The 18206-nt window shown below is 47.9% G+C and overlaps 1 protein-coding gene across 1 annotated transcript; it reads left to right on the forward strand.

The window, feature by feature from the left end:
* Positions 1–391: 391 nt before the first annotated feature.
* Hif1an (hypoxia inducible factor 1 subunit alpha inhibitor) lies at positions 392–14264 on the forward strand. The gene is made up of 8 exons (XM_032892048.1): positions 392–581; positions 816–1066; positions 3505–3653; positions 6292–6437; positions 7341–7447; positions 7832–7895; positions 8217–8327; positions 9087–14264. The coding sequence occupies exons 1-8, from the start codon at positions 405–407 to the stop codon at positions 9129–9131; spliced, it is 1050 nt and encodes a 349-aa protein (XP_032747939.1). The 5' UTR covers positions 392–404; the 3' UTR covers positions 9132–14264.
* Positions 14265–18206: the final 3942 nt, after the last annotated feature.

Below are 18206 nucleotides of genomic sequence, written 5' to 3' on the forward strand. Positions count from 1 at the left end.
CAGGACAGCTTTACCCAAGATCTATGTGCTAATTGATTTTTCTAGTGATTCCTTAAGTGGATCTAAGCGTTGGCTTCTCTCCCCACCCATGAGAGTAAAGTTTAAAGCTTAATTACACTTGCCTCTGTCTTTGCCTCTGTGGGCTTGAACATAGGAGGCAGCGCTATTTTGTGGACTTTGTCCTTTTTCTAAGGGACTGAGCGGGTCGGCTACCATGAAGCCTAAGATGTAGTGCTGCAGGTTACCGTCAGGTGGCGCACCTTCAACCTACATCCCCCTCACCTCTCCAACTTCTTAAAGGGCCTGGACCGGTTTCTCTTGCAGTTCATCTCTATGGTGTTCGTTGTGGTTGCTCCGGAAAGGGCGGAGCTCCCACTTCCGGTGGGGCCGTCCCTAGAGTAGAGATGGCGGCGACGGCAGCCGAGGTTGCGGCCTCTGCCTCTGGAGAGGCCCGGGAAGAAGCTGAAGCTCCGGGTCCGGCCTGGGATGAGTCCCAACTACGAAGTTACAGCTTTCCGACCAGGCCCATCCCACGTTTGAGCCAGAGCGACCCTCGGGCGGAAGAGCTCATCGAAAATGAGGTGGGGGGCGGGGCTGCTGCTGAAGGGGTGGAGGAAGGGACTCAGTTAAGGGGAGAGGTGGGAAACTGACCGGATTGTGGACAGAGACTTGTGAGGCGGGAAAGAGAGATGGTAAGTCAGGAGTGCTTGACAGGGGAAACTGTTGTGAATTTGACAAGTGCAAATACCGTCGAAAAGAACGCATTAGCTCCTTGGAATTACTTGGTTGATTTTTTTAAAAATGTTTTTGCTTAGGAGCCCGTGGTGCTGACCGACACAAACCTTGTGTATCCTGCTCTGAAGTGGGACCTCGAATACCTGCAAGAGAATATTGGCAACGGAGATTTCTCTGTGTACAGTGCCAGCACCCATAAGTTCTTATACTATGATGAGAAGAAGATGGCCAATTTCCAGAACTTTAAGCCAAGGTCCAACAGGGAGGAAATTAAATTTCATGAGTTCGTTGAGAAACTACAAGCTATACAGCAGCGCGGGGGAGAAGAGCGGTAAGTTGCCCAGTCGGTAGAACTAGGGCATCCACTTTCCTGTAATTGTTTAAAGGTGTGGTGGAATTGGGTAAGAAGAGACTGGCATCTCCAGCCTCTAGGTTCCATGAATGAATATTCTACTCCGCTCTTCTGTAAGGGCTATGAGTTCTTGATGGTTCTTTCTAGCTTGGCGGATAAGAATAGCATTAGCCTTGAACTGTGAATCGAATTTCCTGTTGTAGGATTTGAGAGTGACAGTTGCCTTGCAGGGGCAATTAGATGAAAGAAAGGCTTGACAATGCCTGGGTGGGACGTATAGTAAGGCTGAAGGCATACATCCTTCAGAATTAGAAGTCATTGTGTTTCTGATGGAAGGGTCTATCCCAGGGTTCTAAAATTTCAAGCTCAAAGTGAACTTTCTTAAAGTATTTTGACTTCTCGGGGGAAATGTGTGTTATGTACACAGTGTTTGTTTCTTGTTGTTACTGTTTTGTTCTGGGTTTTGGGTTTTGGTTTGTTTTGGGGGGTGAGGCAGGGACTCACTCTGGAGCTCTGACTGACCTGGAACTTGCCACATAGGCCAGGCTGGCCTCAAACTCACTAAGATCCACCTGTCTCTGCCTTGAGTGCTAGGATCAAAGGCAAGCATGGGTGTTTGCCTGTGCGTTTTGCACACCATGTGTATTTAATTATTTGGTGCCTGTAGAGGGCAGAAGGCATTCCATCCTCTGCAAAGGAGTTAGATAGTTGTGGGTCCTGGGAACTGAACACCACTCTCCTAATGGAGCTCTTACCTGATGAGCCTTCTCTGCAATCCATTTGACATTTACAACACAGACACACACACATCACACACACACACATACACAAACATACCACACACATACACTACACATACACACATACACACACATAACACACACAAACACGTGCTTGCCATTTAAAACACACACGCATGAATAAGACGATAATTGCTAGTTGGATTTAGCCCTGAAATTGAAAAGTTTGCAGTCTTGATTCTCAAATACTGCCTTGGATAGTGACAGTTCATGCTGAAAAGTTGAGTAGTCCGTCAGGATTTGGGTTAAGGGATATCAGAGTCCTCTAGCTTTGGGAAGATTAGAGCACATTGCTTGATACACTGTTTTGTTCCAGTGGTCATGAATCATTTGGAAGAGTGATCCTTTCTTCCTCTTTGTTTTTATCTCCATGTCTGAGGACAGCCCACTTATATAGGTTGCAGATAGCAGTCAGCCCCACATTATAACATTGTCTCCCAGAGAATTGCTTTCACCAAGTGCTTCATAGTAAATGACTGTCCCACATTTGGTGTCCGTTTCTGGAGTACTATGTAGTTTCCTATCTTGATTCTCTTTCTGGCTTCTTATCATGAGAATGTAACTAAATGAATAGATTTTAAATGTCTGGGCCAACGAGATGGTTCAGTGGGTAAACATGCTAAGTGCCAGGCCTGACAGCTGAGTTAATCCCCAAGACCACCATGGCGGAAGAAGAGAACCAGCTCTCACAAGTTGTCCCATGACCTCCACATGCATACTGAGAGACATTTTGAGCTTTTATAACTCAGTTCTAATAGGAATATGGTTTAGATTAATGGCTTACCTTTTTTCCCTTTTTTTTGGTAAATAATGTTATACCAGACAAGGTGGTATATGTGTGTAATTGTAGCACTCAGGAGGGTGGAAACAGAAGAATCGGGAATTCAGGGCCAGCCTTTCTTACCATGAGAGAGCCTAGGAGGTTCCTTGTAGCTAGTTTTTCCAAGTTACTGAGATTTCTAATTAGTGCTGCTATCACTGTTAGGATTAAGGCAGTGAAGCCCCTTATTTTCACATGTTTGTCCTGGGTCACATCATCTTGTTGATTCCCTGACACAAATTGTCCCAGTAGTTACAATCTGGAATTTTGCAGTTGGATGTAGGAAAAGGAAAAAAACAGAATAGTGTGGACTGTTTGCTAAAATCATACTTGAAAGCAACATGAGTCCCTCTGTAACATTTTATTGGTTAAGCCAAGTTCTCCCACAAAGAAGGGCAGCTGTTAGAATCAGCCACAGTGGTCATCCAGGGCTGCAGGAGTTGTGTCAGGTCTTGAGAGTCTGAAGGAAGTCAGATTTATCATAGACTTTGTAGATAGGTTTCCAGGGAATAAATTGTGTGAAATTTCCATGTGCGCTGGCCTTTATACGAAACCTGAGTTCCTAGGTAGTCTGTACTGTGATTGGTGCACAGGGTTGAGAATCGCATCTTTGAAGAGCTGTCGTGGAGCAGAGCTCAGACAAGGACAAAGAATTTAGCTCTGTGACTGCTGTTCAACTACTGCATGACTACAGCCGTTCTGTTGGAGATGCTAACAACAGCCTTGAGTTTCCACACAGAGGTGCTACCAGGGACCGGTCACATGTACTGACGGAACTTTTTTCTTGGGGAATGTAGGTTGTATCTGCAGCAAACACTCAATGACACCGTGGGTAGAAAGATTGTCATGGACTTCTTGGGTTTTAACTGGAACTGGATTAATAAACAACAGGGGAAACGTGGCTGGGGGCAGCTGACCTCTAACCTGTTGCTCATCGGCATGGAAGGTAAGAAATGCTTCCAGAACCATGGCTTTGCATCATGCAAATGGGTTTTTTTTTTTAAAAAAAAAAAAAAAAGACGTGCCATTACACCCAGACAATTTTTTTTTTTTTTGAGATTTATTTATTTAGTGTAATTGAGTACACTGTAGCTGTCTTCAGACACACCAGAAGAGAGCATCAGATCCCATTACAGATGGTTGTGAGCCACCATGTGGTTGCTGGGAATTGAACTCAGGACCTCTGGGAAAGTAGCCAGTGCTCTTTACCACTGAGCCATCTCTCCAGCCCACAAACCTGATTTCTAATTCTGTCTCCACTACTTATTAGCCCCTTGCCTATGAACCAGCGTCCTCATCTGCAAAAGGAACAAGATAGCATTTTATAAGTAGCTCTCAAAATTGGGTGAGCTAATGTGTATTTTAAGTCATTTAGACAGTGCCGTGCAGTCTTGAGGCTGTTCTTGTCCTTTCTCAGCTGTGCTGTGATTCATTGGATGCTGAGCTAGGGAGCCCCGGGGACTGCTGCTGTGTTCCATTCATTGCAGGATGTTGAGGGGTTTACCCTGTGCAAATGGAAACAGTTCTAAAAGACAGGCTCTCACTGTGTAGCTCTGGCTAGCCTGAAACTCAGTATGCAGACCAGGGTGGCCTTGACTTCACTGAGATCCACCTGAGTGCTGGGAGAAAAGAAAGGCGTGTACCACCATGCCTAGCAGAAACTATTTTTCTAGTATGGTGAAACCTTACCTCTTGAATACATGTTTATGGAGATCAAAATTGAAAGGATATAAATAGGTATTAGCCATCAGTCTTCTCCCCTTACTCCCAGCGTCTCAGTTCTTCTCTCTAGAGATGCTTCAGGGCAAACTTGTTTGTGCTTCTTGCTGGGACTTTCTATATATACACAGTAAATATGTAAATATTCTGGTTTTTTAGTGGTTTTTAAATTTTTAATCTTATGTATATCATGGAAATGAACGGTTTGTGTGCATGTATGTGTGTGTATGCACTTTCTGTGTACCTGGTGCAGGTAGATATAAGAAGGGGGCAATGGATCCCCTTGAACTGGAGTTAGGGTGGTTGTAAGCCATTATATGGATGCTAGGAATCAAACCCTGGTCTTTTGCAAAAGTAACAAGTGCTCCAAACTGCTGAGCCCCCTCTCTAGCCCTTTGTTTTTTGTTTTGAGTAGAAAGAAATGTTCAAGTGCTGCTCAGGAGAAGGAACACTGTTTACAGGGCAGGGCTGTTATCTTTTGGTGTCCAGCACAGCCCAGCGCTAGACCATCAACAGCTGTGTACTGATTGCTGCGTAAACTTGGTGAACAAAGAAACAGAATGCTGTCATTGACCTGACGGAGCCCCTTAGTCTCTTCTCCTTTGACTGGTATTTCCTCTGATTAAAGAGGTTTTGCACAGTGCAGTTTATAAATTGACACTCACCTGCCCCTTTAAAACCAACTTCAGCATTTTAGAAAAAAAACCAGTCCTGCTTTGCCTGACTCTGGGCTAATCCCTAGCTTTCCTTTGCCGTGGCCGGGTGCTGGGAAGGCGGTACCTTTGGGAGAGGTGTGAGGGCACTTGAGGATGCACTTGGGACTGTCCACATTAGGAAGGCAGCAGTTTGGCACACTAGGTGTGTAGTTTGTGACAGGCTCTCACTATATATTCCTGGCTGGCTATAAACATACTGTGTAGCTTGTGGTAGCCTCACAGGCATACAGTGCTTCTGCCCAGCCTCCCTAGTGCTAGGACTACAGCTGTGTACACCAAGTTCTCCAGGCTCAGATTGTACAGAAGGTGGAGCTGTGACCTTAGTTATACAGGAGTAGATGGAGTGTGCATTAGGGCAGAACTAATTCAAGGTAGCAATGTGTGTGTGTGTGTGTGTGTGTGTGTGTGTGAGTGTGTGTGTGTACACATTTTTAAACTTGTGATACTGGGGATTGTCATAGGTCCTTGTGCATGCTGGCAACTGCTGTACCATTTAGTTGTCCCAGCTGTTTTAAAAACATTTTCATGTTAAATCAGGGTCTCGATAAGTTGTCCGTGCTGGCCTTGAAATTATGACCCTCTTGCTTCAGGCTCTTAAGTAGCTGGAGTCACAGCCCTGCATTATAAGACCTGGCCAAGGTGATATTCTAAACAATGTCTCTTAAATTCTGCAGCCCTCTCCAGTATTTTAATAATCTTTCTCTCCTTGAGAATCAGCAGCCCAGTGTAGCTCTGAGCGACGCTATATCCCACAGGTGTGCTGAGGTGAGAGCAGCAGCTGCAAGTCTGGCTCCAGAAGAACTCCTCAGAGGAGAATGTGCGCCATCAGGACCAGTCCTGTCAGTCGTCTCTCATTGTTTTGCTGCCCTTAGATTCTTGCCATAGTCAGGCAACAAGCTCACACTCTTCCTGTCAGACTTACTTCATGAGCTCCTGCTGCCTACAAGGCATCAGCCGCCATTGAGCATAATTCCCTAGCTGATGACAGCCTTTGCCCAGTGATGGTTGTCTGAGTTCATTGCTCATGTTGACTACAAGCTAACACTTAACGCGAGGACAGCTAGCAGCACAAGGCTGGATCTGCACTTCACCTGGGCAGTGGGAGCCACTACCTCAGCTAGGAAAGTGTCTTTTTTGGTTTTTTTGCAGGGAATGTGACACCTGCTCACTATGATGAGCAACAGAACTTTTTTGCCCAGATAAAAGGCCATAAGAGATGCATCTTATTTCCTCCGGATCAGTTCGAGTGCCTCTACCCGTACCCTGTCCATCACCCCTGTGACAGGCAGAGCCAGGTGAGCTTATGTGGTCTGAAGAGGGTGCAGAACTCCGGGTTCTAGGAATGCCTTTGAGATCAGAGGCTGGAATATCTTGACCCTTCCTTTTTTTGGAGGTGTGTCAGGTCTGCTTTACCTCTGGTCTTGTCCTACAAACAAGCCCAGAGAAGAAGTTCAAAGTGTAGCCCACATGTTCCAGGCTCCTGTGGTGATCCCCCAGATATTTGTAAGTATAAACAGAACTAATTGTTGGGGGACAAACCCCATCATTAATGTTGGAAGACTTAAGTTCCTTAGTTTGGTTTTGGTTTGTTTGTTTTTTGCCTCAGTTTCATCAATTACGAATGCCCACCAACTTTTAACAACTGTTCTCTTTTATTGTGTAAGCTTCTTTTTGATGGGGAGATAGGTAAATAAAATATTTTCTGTGTATAAGTGTTTTGCCTGCATCTATGTATTAGTACCATATATATGCCTGGTGCCTGTGGAGGTCAAAAAAGAATGTTGGATCCCCTGGAACTAGAGTTACAGAGGGTTGCAAGCCACCATGTAGGTGTGGGAACCAAACCTGGGTCCTCCTGGACAGCAGGTACTCTTAACCACTGAGCCGTCTCTCCAGCTCATGACATCCTCTTGAGGGGAAGATGCCTTGCTAATCCATGTAGCAGTCTTCTGGTGAGAATTTGTTTGGGAGAAAAGGTTTGGGTGATGGCTTTTAAGGAGTTGTTCAGAGCTCAGGAGCACTGAGTCTAGAATTCTTCATAGTGGAGCATATGAGCATGGCCTCCCTTAAGTTGTTCTCTGAGGGTCAGTTAATATCCATTGTAGTAGCCTCTGCGTACAGACTCTGAAATTGTCTTTTGTTTAAAGTCGCCATAGCAATCACTGGATTGACTTTTTTCTTTCTTTCTTGACCCTTAGGTGGACTTTGACAATCCTGACTATGAGCGCTTCCCCAACTTCCGAAATGTGGTTGGCTATGAAACAGTGGTTGGCCCTGGTGACGTTCTTTACATCCCAATGTACTGGTGAGGAGACTAGGGGTGGGGCCTCTTGAAATCCTTCATTCCCTGTTTCCAGAGAGCTTGATCTGAGTCCCTTCTCAGTTGTGGCAGGACTATCTATCTGCAGGAAGATTGGCATGTCCAGACTGAGCACACTGAGCATAGAGGACAGCTCTCTCTTAAGGAGGACATTTCCCCAAATCCCAGGAGATCTGTAGTCCCGTTACCACCCATTCACTATTTATTCGGAGACCGAACGCAGCGGCCCCCAGCCCACTGTGTACTTCACAGTGCGAGCATAAGGCACTGCCTTCACGCTTTCCCTTTAACCGGACTACATGAGGTTTTCATCTTTGTCTCTGGAAAGTAAACCGGACCCCCCCCCCCTTTTTTTTTTCTTTTTAATAGGTGGCATCACATAGAGTCGTTACTAAATGGGGGAATTACCATCACTGTGAACTTCTGGTATAAGGTGAATATTAGTGGGGTTTTGTTGTTGTTATTGATATATATATACACAGAGAGAGAGAGAGAGAGACATAAATTGTGTGTATGTGTGCGTGCATGCGTGTGTGCGTGTCCCCATATGGAACTGGGGCTGGGGTGAAGGAGCCCTAGGAGTGTAAGTGGTTTGGGCTGGGCTGGGATTGTTGATTGTCCCCGGAAGTGATTTGTAGGGAGATGGAGAAGAATAAAATCGAACTGTTCTTGTTTTTAGTGGGGAGGCTGGGACTAGAGAGGTGATGCTGCAGGCTGGTTAAAGGTAGTTCCTGGGCTCTCACTTCCTTTGTAGGGGGCTCCCACCCCTAAGAGAATTGAATATCCTCTCAAAGCTCATCAGAAAGTAGCCGTCATGAGAAACATTGAGAAGATGCTCGGAGAGGCCTTGGGGGACCCACAAGAGGTAAGGCCTGATGGTACTCTCTTCAGCTCCTCTGTTTCAGTAGCTGCTGTCTTCTCCATAGAGTTGATTCGTCTATTTAGGAACTGAGAGTGGGGCTTGACTGGCAGATCCACTATAATCTGTTCCATGCTAGTAGTAATGTCTGCCTTGGGGCGTATTTGCCATCTGGGGACCCTTAGTGACTTCTTGTGGAAAGTGTGTAATAAGGCGTCTCCTTGTGCTCTCCCAGCTGGGCCAAGGCTGCTCTTAGGTAGTTTTGAGTCCTGCTTCTTACCCAGGTACATTACTGGTCCACTGGGTGAAGGGAGGAGGTGTGCATTTCGCTGGCCTTGCCTCCTTCCTATGGTTAGCCTCCGCATCAGAGGTGCCGTGGGGTTGAGAGCACCGGTACTCAGGCAGGTGCTCTCTTGTTGAGGGCGGAGGGAGAAGCATTTGAAGTTCTTTAGGCACTGGAGAACCCTACAGACACACTTTCAGGTTCGTTTGGGGATATTGGCTCCTCAGACCATTTTCTGTCCGATGGGAGCTGCTTGTAGATACACATATTATAAAAGGGGAGGAAAAATAAACTGAGCCTCCAAAGGGTCTTTGCCCTAGAATACTAAGTTGACATTCAGGAAAGTTGATTAGAAAACTTAACACGATGTGAAGATCACTTGTCCCCGCCCCTAGCTGATTATCGCCTGTCTCCAGGCACACCCAGTCTTACGCCTATTAGGAGATAGGCAGTTCTGACTGGCTTCTCTTATCTCTTTACAGGTGGGGCCTTTGTTGAACACCATGATTAAAGGCCGCTACAACTAACCTACCAGAGGTCAAGGCCTCCCGCCAGGTGACTGCTATCCTGTCCACATGCTTCTGCGATGAGGACGGGACACTCCAAGCACTAGTATTGCACGCTGCACTTAATGGACTGGACTCTTGCCATGGCCCTGGAGGCAGGTGTCTGAGGCGAGGCAGGGTAGTTGACTCCACTCCTATTTGGAAAGGTTTCTCACCCTTGCCTCTTGAGCCCCGGACCTTCCCTCATTGCCCCCTGAAGTCCTGCAATTAGTGTGTGGAGTCCCAGCTTTCTGGTTGTAATCATGTCTGTGTTAGTCTGTTAACCTCAGGGTGTGTGTGTGTGTGTACATGTGTGCATATGCATGTGTGTATACACACACATGCATGTATCTGTTCCTTGTTCCCTCTTCCTGGGTCAGGATGTCACTTCTGGCCCTCAGCTCCTGTCTCCTGGAGCCTCAGGGCCTCGGCCTGGGAGGGGAGATGCTCCTGTGTCCCACAACATCTGGGCTGGGGTGCCAGGAGGAATCTGCACATCAGTCTGCCTTCTGCCAGTTTTTGCAGCACAGTCAGACTACAAACCAGGTGGCAATAGCTGCTGGGACCCATTGGGGACACTGAGAAGGGGGCTTATCTTTGGGAGCCTTCTAGTGGAAGAGGATTAGATAGGATTCCGGTTGAGAACAACACGCTCAAGCCATACATAGAAGAAAACTTGGGGACCTAAAAGCAGAGGATTGTGGCATATGTCCAAACACAGGCAGATGCAGCTGGTCTCTTTCAGTACCAGCTCTTGTCCTGCACTGCACTGAGGGATTCTAGCTCTGACTTCTTTGGGCTCCAGGGGTATGAACCTCTGCATGTGTGTGTACACATCTGCACACTTATATGTATGTGTGTTCACACTTGCCATCCTTCTTGCTTACTAAGGTTCTCTCCTGCTTACATTGTCCAGTGTGACAGTATGGTGTGAACCCCAGAGACTGCCTGACTTAGCCTTTAGCTTTTAACTCGGATTTTAGCCATCCTGTCCTGGTCAGATCTTACTGCAGCCTACCTAAAGCTGACTGGCTCAAGCCTCCAGGTCCTATGTCTTTCCCTGTCCAGGCCACATCCCCTGCTCCTGCTGAGCTTCCTGGCTGAGTAGATGAAATGGGGTCAAACTTAGGCAGCTAACTCAGTACCTTTCATCCACCTCAGGGCAAGGGAAAATGTCCTCTTGCCTCTTAGAGCCAGTGCCTCTGCCAGACCCAACAAAGTGTCGCATGACAGCTGGAGCAGAACTGGTAGAGCTTGGAGATAGAATTTACTTTTCTGTTGGTAGCTATTTATGGGAACCCTCCTCGGGGCTGCAGCTTATAGCTGGGCAGCTCAACGTTACACAACACAGAGCCATCATTCACATCTGTTAAGAGGGAATGGGGCCCTGCAGCTTGGCAGAGTGGTGGCCCTGTATCCACTTACCTCAAGTCCCTTCTCCAACATCCTTTTCTCTAAAAATCTGAGTTACAAGCCTGATTTTATTCTTTTCTTTGTCACCTTTTAATCCCCTTCCCTGTAGATTTGACCTCCGGTGTCCAAGCTGTGGGTCTTAGCCCCGAAACTCAGCTTACAGTGCCCCGTGGACATGTGTATGCTTGTGCACCCCTGTGTGCATTTAGGGGAGGGATCTTTAGTACCCCATTCTGGGGGCTCTGATGCAATGTGGGTGTGCAGACCTGGTGCCTTCTTGAGTATAGCTCTAAATACAGCCAGTGCTGGGCACTGCACTGTGACTGCAGTAAACTCATGCCTCCATCTCTGGGGAAAGAGCAAGGCAGAGCGGTATCAGTTTGGCCGCCATGGCAAATTTTCATTCTCAGCAGATCCATGTTCCTGGCTCTGCCCCCAGAGGTGTCAGGGATGTGTAGCAGGGAATGGGGATCTGCTTGGTTGATCCTTCAGTATACTCTGCCTCTCATAGGTCTGACCTAGGGTGGCTGGGGGCAAGGAGAGAAAAGGTGAGCTTTGGGACCATCACAGGATTGGCCCTGATTGTGGTATGATGTAATAACTGTTCCTGATCTTTAGACATCAGATGTGTACCTATTGCTTTTAGCTTTGTCCTTCACAATGCTACACAGTAGCTTACTTCACAGATGAAGAAACCTCTCAGAGTAGATGAAGAGTGGTAGTCAAGATCAAACCTAGTGCTGTTGGCTATAAACCCACCCCTCCCCTGCTCCTCCATTTCTTCCAAATGCTGTTAGTTCTCTACCTCACAGCAAGCCTTGTTCCCCAGGCAGTGTGCAGGCAGGCTCAGGCAAGAGAGTGTGGAAGGGTGAGAGGCTTGGGGGTTCCAGCTAGAGACCTGGAAAAACTGTGTGGAAAGCATCTTCACAATCGAAGGGTTCTAGGGAAACCAGAGTAAGCACTGACTCTGCTGGGGAAAGGGGTGCTCTGTGCTCTTGAGTGTTAGTCCCATAGCTCTCCTCAGCGCCTCTGCATGCCAAGAGGTAGCTCTAGGTCACTTGATTCATGTTCCGCTGGGCTACTTCCTCCTGGGGATGACTTGCAGGATCTCACCTAGGTTAGGGCTATTGAGGCTCCATTTCTACTTGCAACAGCGGAAGCGTCACTACAGTGTCTGCCCATTCTAGCCAGCAGCATGGGAGTCAGACGTGCCAAGGAAGGTGGAGATTTGGGCTTGTCCAGGGGTCAGCCATGTTGCAAGCCCTCATGTTTATAGCTGCAGTACAGTGAAAACTACTGTTTTGTGAAGTCAAATATTTGCTGGGGGGTTGGAGTTATGGGGTGGAGGAGGGGCTGTTCTGGGCATCAGTTGAGCAGATGCCCAGGATGCCTGGGGGAGACCAGCTTCCCCTACAAATCAGAGCTCTAAATTACAAGGTTTTTACCAACGCGAACAGTTGGGGGAAGTCGTCTGCTCTCATTTGCGTAATGGTTTCTGTCACTGGTGATTAGACACAGGATGAAGGAAAAGAAATTTGACAATTAGGAATGAGCCATCATTAATCTGAATCTGTTAGGAGACAGAGAAGGGAAGGATCCTTACTAGTGGGCCAGCCCAGTATGGGGAGACACTCCCTATCTCTGACCCCAGAATCTTCTGGGCCAAGTACCCTTTTGGGGTTCCCACAAGTGTGGGTAGAGTTTGCATGCCTTCATAGACTAGGAGTCCAGTCCCAGCTTGAGGTGGATTTGCAAACAGACACCTTTCTGCATGAGCCAGTGAAGTTATCGTAGATAAGTAAGTGGTGGGTACAAGCCCTGGGACAGTAGCAGTAGGCTAGTTGTGATTGTGCTTAGTTACAGGAAGTGTTTCTGTAGTAGTCGACACTGTTGAGCTCCACCTGTGGCAAGGTTCTGTCACTTCCCAGCACTTGACCTTGTGCGAGAAACCTGATCTTTATCAAACCCCAGACACTAGTGGAAGTTGGAAAGGAAACCATGTGAAGAGTAGCAGAGCCTAGGTGTGTGTAAGGAGGGGCTGTGAGGAAGAGCAGTGCACACAGGCTGTCAGGAGGAGACGCATCCTCAGGCCTCAGCATTGACTTACTCTGGATCAGTGGGCCATCGCTGTGGGGAGCATTGAGGTTCCTGGCTCAGTGAGTGACCCAGTGATGTGTGGAGAATCCAACTTCGATCTTCCAGTGTTTGAGACTTACCTCACCACTCACCCCGTCCCTTCAAAAGCCTACGAGTATTAATCTGTACCAAGTAGTAGTCCTCACCATTAGTGTGTTCCTTAGACCCCAGGCCCCTCAAGGCTTGGGGGAGGGGCTCCTCTGTCTCCTTTCCTGATGTGAACTTGTCAAGGATGGTGCTATCTCAGTCCTTGGTAAGTCCCTACCTCTGTTGTCGTTCATCCACCAGACTTGGTGCAGAATTTAGCAAGGGCTACCAGCAGGGACCCTCTGCCAGTTTTACCTAGATGGGCAGGTGTGGGGATGGTAGAAGTAGTCAGGGTTCTGGAGGCCCAGGCCTTTCCAGTTCCTCTTCCTCTTGGTGTCCTCTTAACCCATCTCTTAAGTGGATCCTTGAGCTTTCTCCTACCCAGGCTCTCAGTGGCTTCTTTACCAAGGCTCTTCTCCTCAAAGAAGCTCTCTGGTTCCAAGTGCTGGACAGCTTGGCTGGAGGATCCCTCTCCACTGGGCTTCTCCCTGTCCCTGTTTCACCTCTGACCTCAGGTAGCTCTGTTGCCCTGTGTCCTGCTCTGCCCCCGCCATCCATTGTCTTTCCGTGCTGGTTCACTGTCTCCCTCTGGCGGCTCCTCCTTCAGCCTCCTCCTCCAGCCAGCTCTGTTTAGTTAGAGACACATAGGGAGCCCAGTTGAGCAGAAACTTTTGGGATGTTTCCGGAGGAACAGAGGCTCAGAAACTGGTGTCCTCGAGGTCCATGGGGCTGAGATTAGTGATGCCTTGGAGACAACTGGGGAGGGACCTGGAGAGTGAAGGACTTAGTGAGGAGACAGAGAGGGGCCAGGCTTGGGAGACTAGGGTGGCAGGAGCGAGCTTTGTGTTTCCATCTGAGTGTGTCCTCGTGCCTTAGGGTCCAGCAGTTCAGGGATGAGGGATGTTTTCTGAATGTCTCCTAATTTCTCTCAGGTCTTTGGCTCAGTGTCACCAAATTTGACAGACCCCTACATTCCTGAGCTTTCTAGAAGGGAAGCAGCATGTTGAGTAGTCTGGTGTCAAGAGTGGAGGCCTCCGGTGAGAAAGGCTGGATGGTAGAGGCCAAGGAGAGGCCCCAGGGGTCAGCTTGTCCCCTATGACTCCATTCCTCCAAGAGAATAAGTTCTACAGTTGATTCAAGAAGTTATTTTAAAACTGCCCACCCTCCTCACCTAAAATCTGTTCTCATTTTGGGAAGGAATATGTGTCCTTAATTTTCAAGGGAAAAGTCTAGTGTTTAAAAGCATGTGTCTGGGGTCTAGTCCCTTTGGTACATTTCTAGCTTGCTACTTACCAGCTGGGTTTGACATTGGTTGATTCTTTTAACCTGAGTCTCAGTTTCCTTTACTATAATGACTTGTGGGGGTGGGGGTTTGAAAATATCTACCTCAGGGTTGCTGGATTAACTGAAATAATGTCTGTAAAGCTTTAGCACAGTGCCTGGCAAGCACTTAATAAATGGCTGTGGTGGTGGTTTATAGTATGTGACTTATTTTTAAAACTTGGCTTCAGTGATGAATAAGATTCCCAGTGACTCATCCTCTCTATCCCAGGCCTCTTCTGCCCAGTCAGCTAGGCTCCTGCTCAGCCCTGATGAGATGCTCTCAGGTCTGAGCCCCTCACTGGCCCACTGTGGGAGCTCCTCATTCCACCTGGAGAAGCTATTGCCTCTCATGGCATAGGCGTGAGCACCTACCCCTGCCCATACAGGTCTCCCCTGGCTGTCACAAGGACCTGTCACCACTCCTAAATTCCCCTGGAAGAGAGTATGACAGCTGAGGCCCCTCTGGTTCACTTTTATAACATTTAGTGTTTAAATGACAAGTATGTTAAGATTGCTTGAGGGCATAGGGAATTCAAATTGAAGAAAATGGGTGGGTGTTTGTTTAAGTGCTTGTTAAGTTTGTTAAGTGCTTCTGTTCTCGGCACTGTGCTAATCCCTTGCACTGAGTGCTCTCAGTTCAGTAGGGGAGTTAAGGATGCATGTGGACAAGCACCTCACTCCACTGGGATACTCATAGTAGGCTAGGCCTTCTATGGAGTGATAACAGCCTGAACTGATAGTGGAAGATACATAGCTACTCGGGTTTGCAGGAAAAGTAGAAGGCTTGTCTCTGCCTGGCTCTCTCTTATACCTAGTCAAAAGAGTTTGCCAGAGAAAGGACCAGGTGCACTAACACGAAAAGAATAAAACCCTTTGGTTGGTCACAGAAACATGGCAGTCTGGTTGCTGGCCCGAATTTGTTGTGAAGGGCAGGTAGACCGGATTGGACCATTTGAAGTGACCCACTGTTCTCATGTACAGCCTAGCCACTAACCAGGTTACTCAGACTTCAGTCTGAAATTTTCGTGGGTGCATGGGATTCCCAGCACCTCCCACAGTGGGATCCCACTGATCTGGACTCTGCACTACACCTGGCTACCTCCCTTTGTCTCACGGCGTCAAACTTCGATGGTTTCCTCTACAGCCGTGCAGCCTCTCTAGGCTCTGGCACCAGCACCAGTGGGGAAGATGCTTTATGCCAAACCATCCCTCTGGGCAGCGGGGCAGTTAGAGTCGCCTGCAGTCACCTCTTTTATGTACCTCTGGCCTCGGCCTTGGCTGTCTTCCCCATTATACCAGCCAAATTTATTGGTTTATTCTTTTTGCTTAAGACCTGTCCACTTGGTCATTAAGGTCAATCCTGTCTTTAGGGAAACTCTGTACATTAACCCAGAATTGGTGCGTGTGTGTTTGCCCACGCATGCGCCAGGTTTTTATTCTGTGTACATGGTATGTAGCACATGTAGGGGAGAGGTTTAGAAGGATGAGTGCACACTGTGTCTGCCATTTGGCATGACTGTGGAGAAATGACAAGTGTGATGGTTACACAAAACAAGGTAGGTGAAGAAAGGCTTAGCTGAGGGATGGTGGTGGTGAGAGCTCAGCCATCCTCCTTTGCCTCCAGGGGTCCAGGCTCTGTCCTTCCCAGGGCGGGTCTCTTCTCCATCTAGCTTCCCAGCTAAGTCCCGTGGCTAGTCTTAAGGTGTTCGCAGTAGTCAATGCCTGAGCAGGGCACAGGGGTGAGCACTGACTCCTGCTCAGGGCTCCCTCCCTCATCAGTGACTTCCAGCTCTATCAAGGACCTAATCACCCTGGCCATCTGTGGGCAGTGACTTTACATAATTCATTTTCTACACTATAGAAATACAGAACTGCGAAGTCAATATATGAGACCGATTTTCTTCTCTTCAGAAATAAAGATAATTGCAGAGGATGGAAGGAGACACTGCTGTGTGCACGGTGTCACAGTAGGGCCACAGTGGTGCACAAAGTTGTCTCAGGCTGTCGTGCTAGTCTGCAGGCAGATCACCCCAGGCTAGAAGATGTTGCTTCTGCCCATCTTTGAAATCTCACTTCTGACTGTTCTTTATAGTCAGTATAGCCATTGCACTCCCAGTAACTTGAATGATACACTGCTGTGGACACCATGCATGAGTCTGAATCCCCACTTAACCACTTCCTAACTCTAACCTTAGTTAAGCTTTCTGGGCCCCAGCTTCCTGGTGTGGTCTGTGAAGTAACAGGTGGCTTGCAACATTGAGGGTTTGTGAGGCGAGCTTCAGACCCAGCTCAGGGTGGGCCCTTGGGAAATGTGCTTTAGTATGAAAACTATAGTGCTCTGTGGGTGCAGGAAGAAAATCTGCTGATTCTAGAGCTTTTCTTACTCCACCCTGATTCTCCAGGTACAGTTCTCAAAGAATTCACACAGAAGAGGTATACTCGGGGTGAAGGAAGGAAAGTGAAAACTGTAAGGTGGTGGAGGGGACTGGAAGTTCGTAAGGCAGGGCTGGGGTCAAAGCTGGTTCTGCCGGGACAGGATCTCAGGGATCAGGGATGGAGACCCAGACCTGTTGAAGGGGCAAGAGGGCGTGTGTGCAGGGCACAGCTACTGGGTGGGAAGAGCTTAAATGTCAGGGGTGGTGACTAAAGCAGAGGGTAGGTGGCTGTTTAGGCCTGCTCTGCCCCAGCCCCTCATCTTTCTTTTTAAAGATTTTATTTTATACATGTGAATACACTGTCATTCTCTTCAGACACACCAGAAGGGGGCATCAGATCCCATTACAGATGGTTGTGAGCCACCATGTGGTTGCTGGGAATTGAACTCAGGACCTTTGGAAGGGCAGTCAGTGCTCTCAACCACTGAGCCATCTCTCCAGCTCCCCCCCCCCCGCCCCTCATCTTTAAAATCACTACTTCCACTGCTTTTCAGAGTTGCTGGAACACTTGTGTGAAAGCCTTACATAAAATGAACACTGTGAAGGCTCCTTCCTGAGTCGTTACTGAGAGTGAGGGTTTAGGGGACCTTTTATAGAGAGGTGGGCCACAGAAGTTCAGAGGTTTTCAGATTACAGTTTGTCATGGCTTTGGCTGGAAATCAGCAAGGGAGCATTTCCATCAAAATACTGCCATTCTGCCACATGTGACTGGCTGGAGTTTTCTTTCAGAACTGAAAGCAGTGTATGCCAGAGAGCCTTTTGAAGTTGCGTAGACTAGGTTTGAATTTTGGTTTCGCCTTTGCCTTGCGTTTACTGTTAAATTATTATCTCTGAGCTCGGTTGAGTACATTAACAGGTGGCTACTAGAAATAATGAGGTGAGGCTGTGGGCTTGGTGCCTGGTGCCCACTGAGTGCTGAGTGTGTGTTGGCTTCCTTTGCTCCTCTGCAAGCGGGTTGTTTGTGTCTTAGCATGAACAGTGCCTGCGTTCCCTTTCTCTTTTGGGGACATCTGTGGTCCCAAGGGAGTATGAATAGAGTCACAGGAGGGAAGTGTAGAACTCTACAGTATTGAACATGGGGTGGGGTGTCTTTGATCATCTAGTCCTCTTGGAGATGGGGTGCATACAGCAGACTGAGAGGAGAAGAAAGAGGGTACCACTGTGTGCTTTAAGGAAAACCCAGGTAAAGACAGACCTCAACTAAGGGTGAGGGGCTGAGAACTGTCAGCAGAAACGTAGAAGCTGTGACCCCAGGTTAAGACTGCGAGAGATCCTACAGCCAGAAAGAGTAGAAAGCAGACACTATTAAAGGGGGAAGATGGTTTGATTATTTTTAGAGCCAAGCAGTTGCACCACCTAGTCAAGATGTCCGACAAAGCACCTGAGGTGGGCTCTAGGCTTTCGTGAGCAAGTACGGTTGGGTGCAGAAGAGCAGCACATGGGCCAACAGCAACTTTGGTTTGTGCTGGACCCAGGAAGTGCTTTCCATATCCACGTAGGAGTTTCTAGGTCCCTGAACAGTCCTGTCGATGCCTAACCAAGGTTTCTGGCTGTTTTGCAGTCCCAGGCATCTGAATTAGTAGACCTAATACATGGGGTGATTTCCTTGCATTCTTGCTGGGCAAGTATCTAGCCAGGGTGGAGGAGGCCTTAGAACAAAAGG

This window comes from Rattus rattus, chromosome 2 (assembly GCF_011064425.1).
Source record: "Rattus rattus isolate New Zealand chromosome 2, Rrattus_CSIRO_v1, whole genome shotgun sequence".
In the NCBI taxonomy this organism is placed as follows: Eukaryota; Metazoa; Chordata; class Mammalia; order Rodentia; family Muridae; genus Rattus; species Rattus rattus.

Coding starts and splice junctions, on each gene's coding strand:
- Hif1an (XM_032892048.1), top strand. CDS start 405: ATGGCGGCGACGGCAGCCGAGGTTGCGGCCTCTGCCTCTGGAGAGGCC. Junction 582..815: donor AAGAGCTCATCGAAAATGAG/GTGGGGGGCGGG, acceptor GTTTTTGCTTAG/GAGCCCGTGGTGCTGACCGA. Junction 3,654..6,291: donor GTTGCTCATCGGCATGGAAG/GTAAGAAATGCT, acceptor GTTTTTTTGCAG/GGAATGTGACACCTGCTCAC.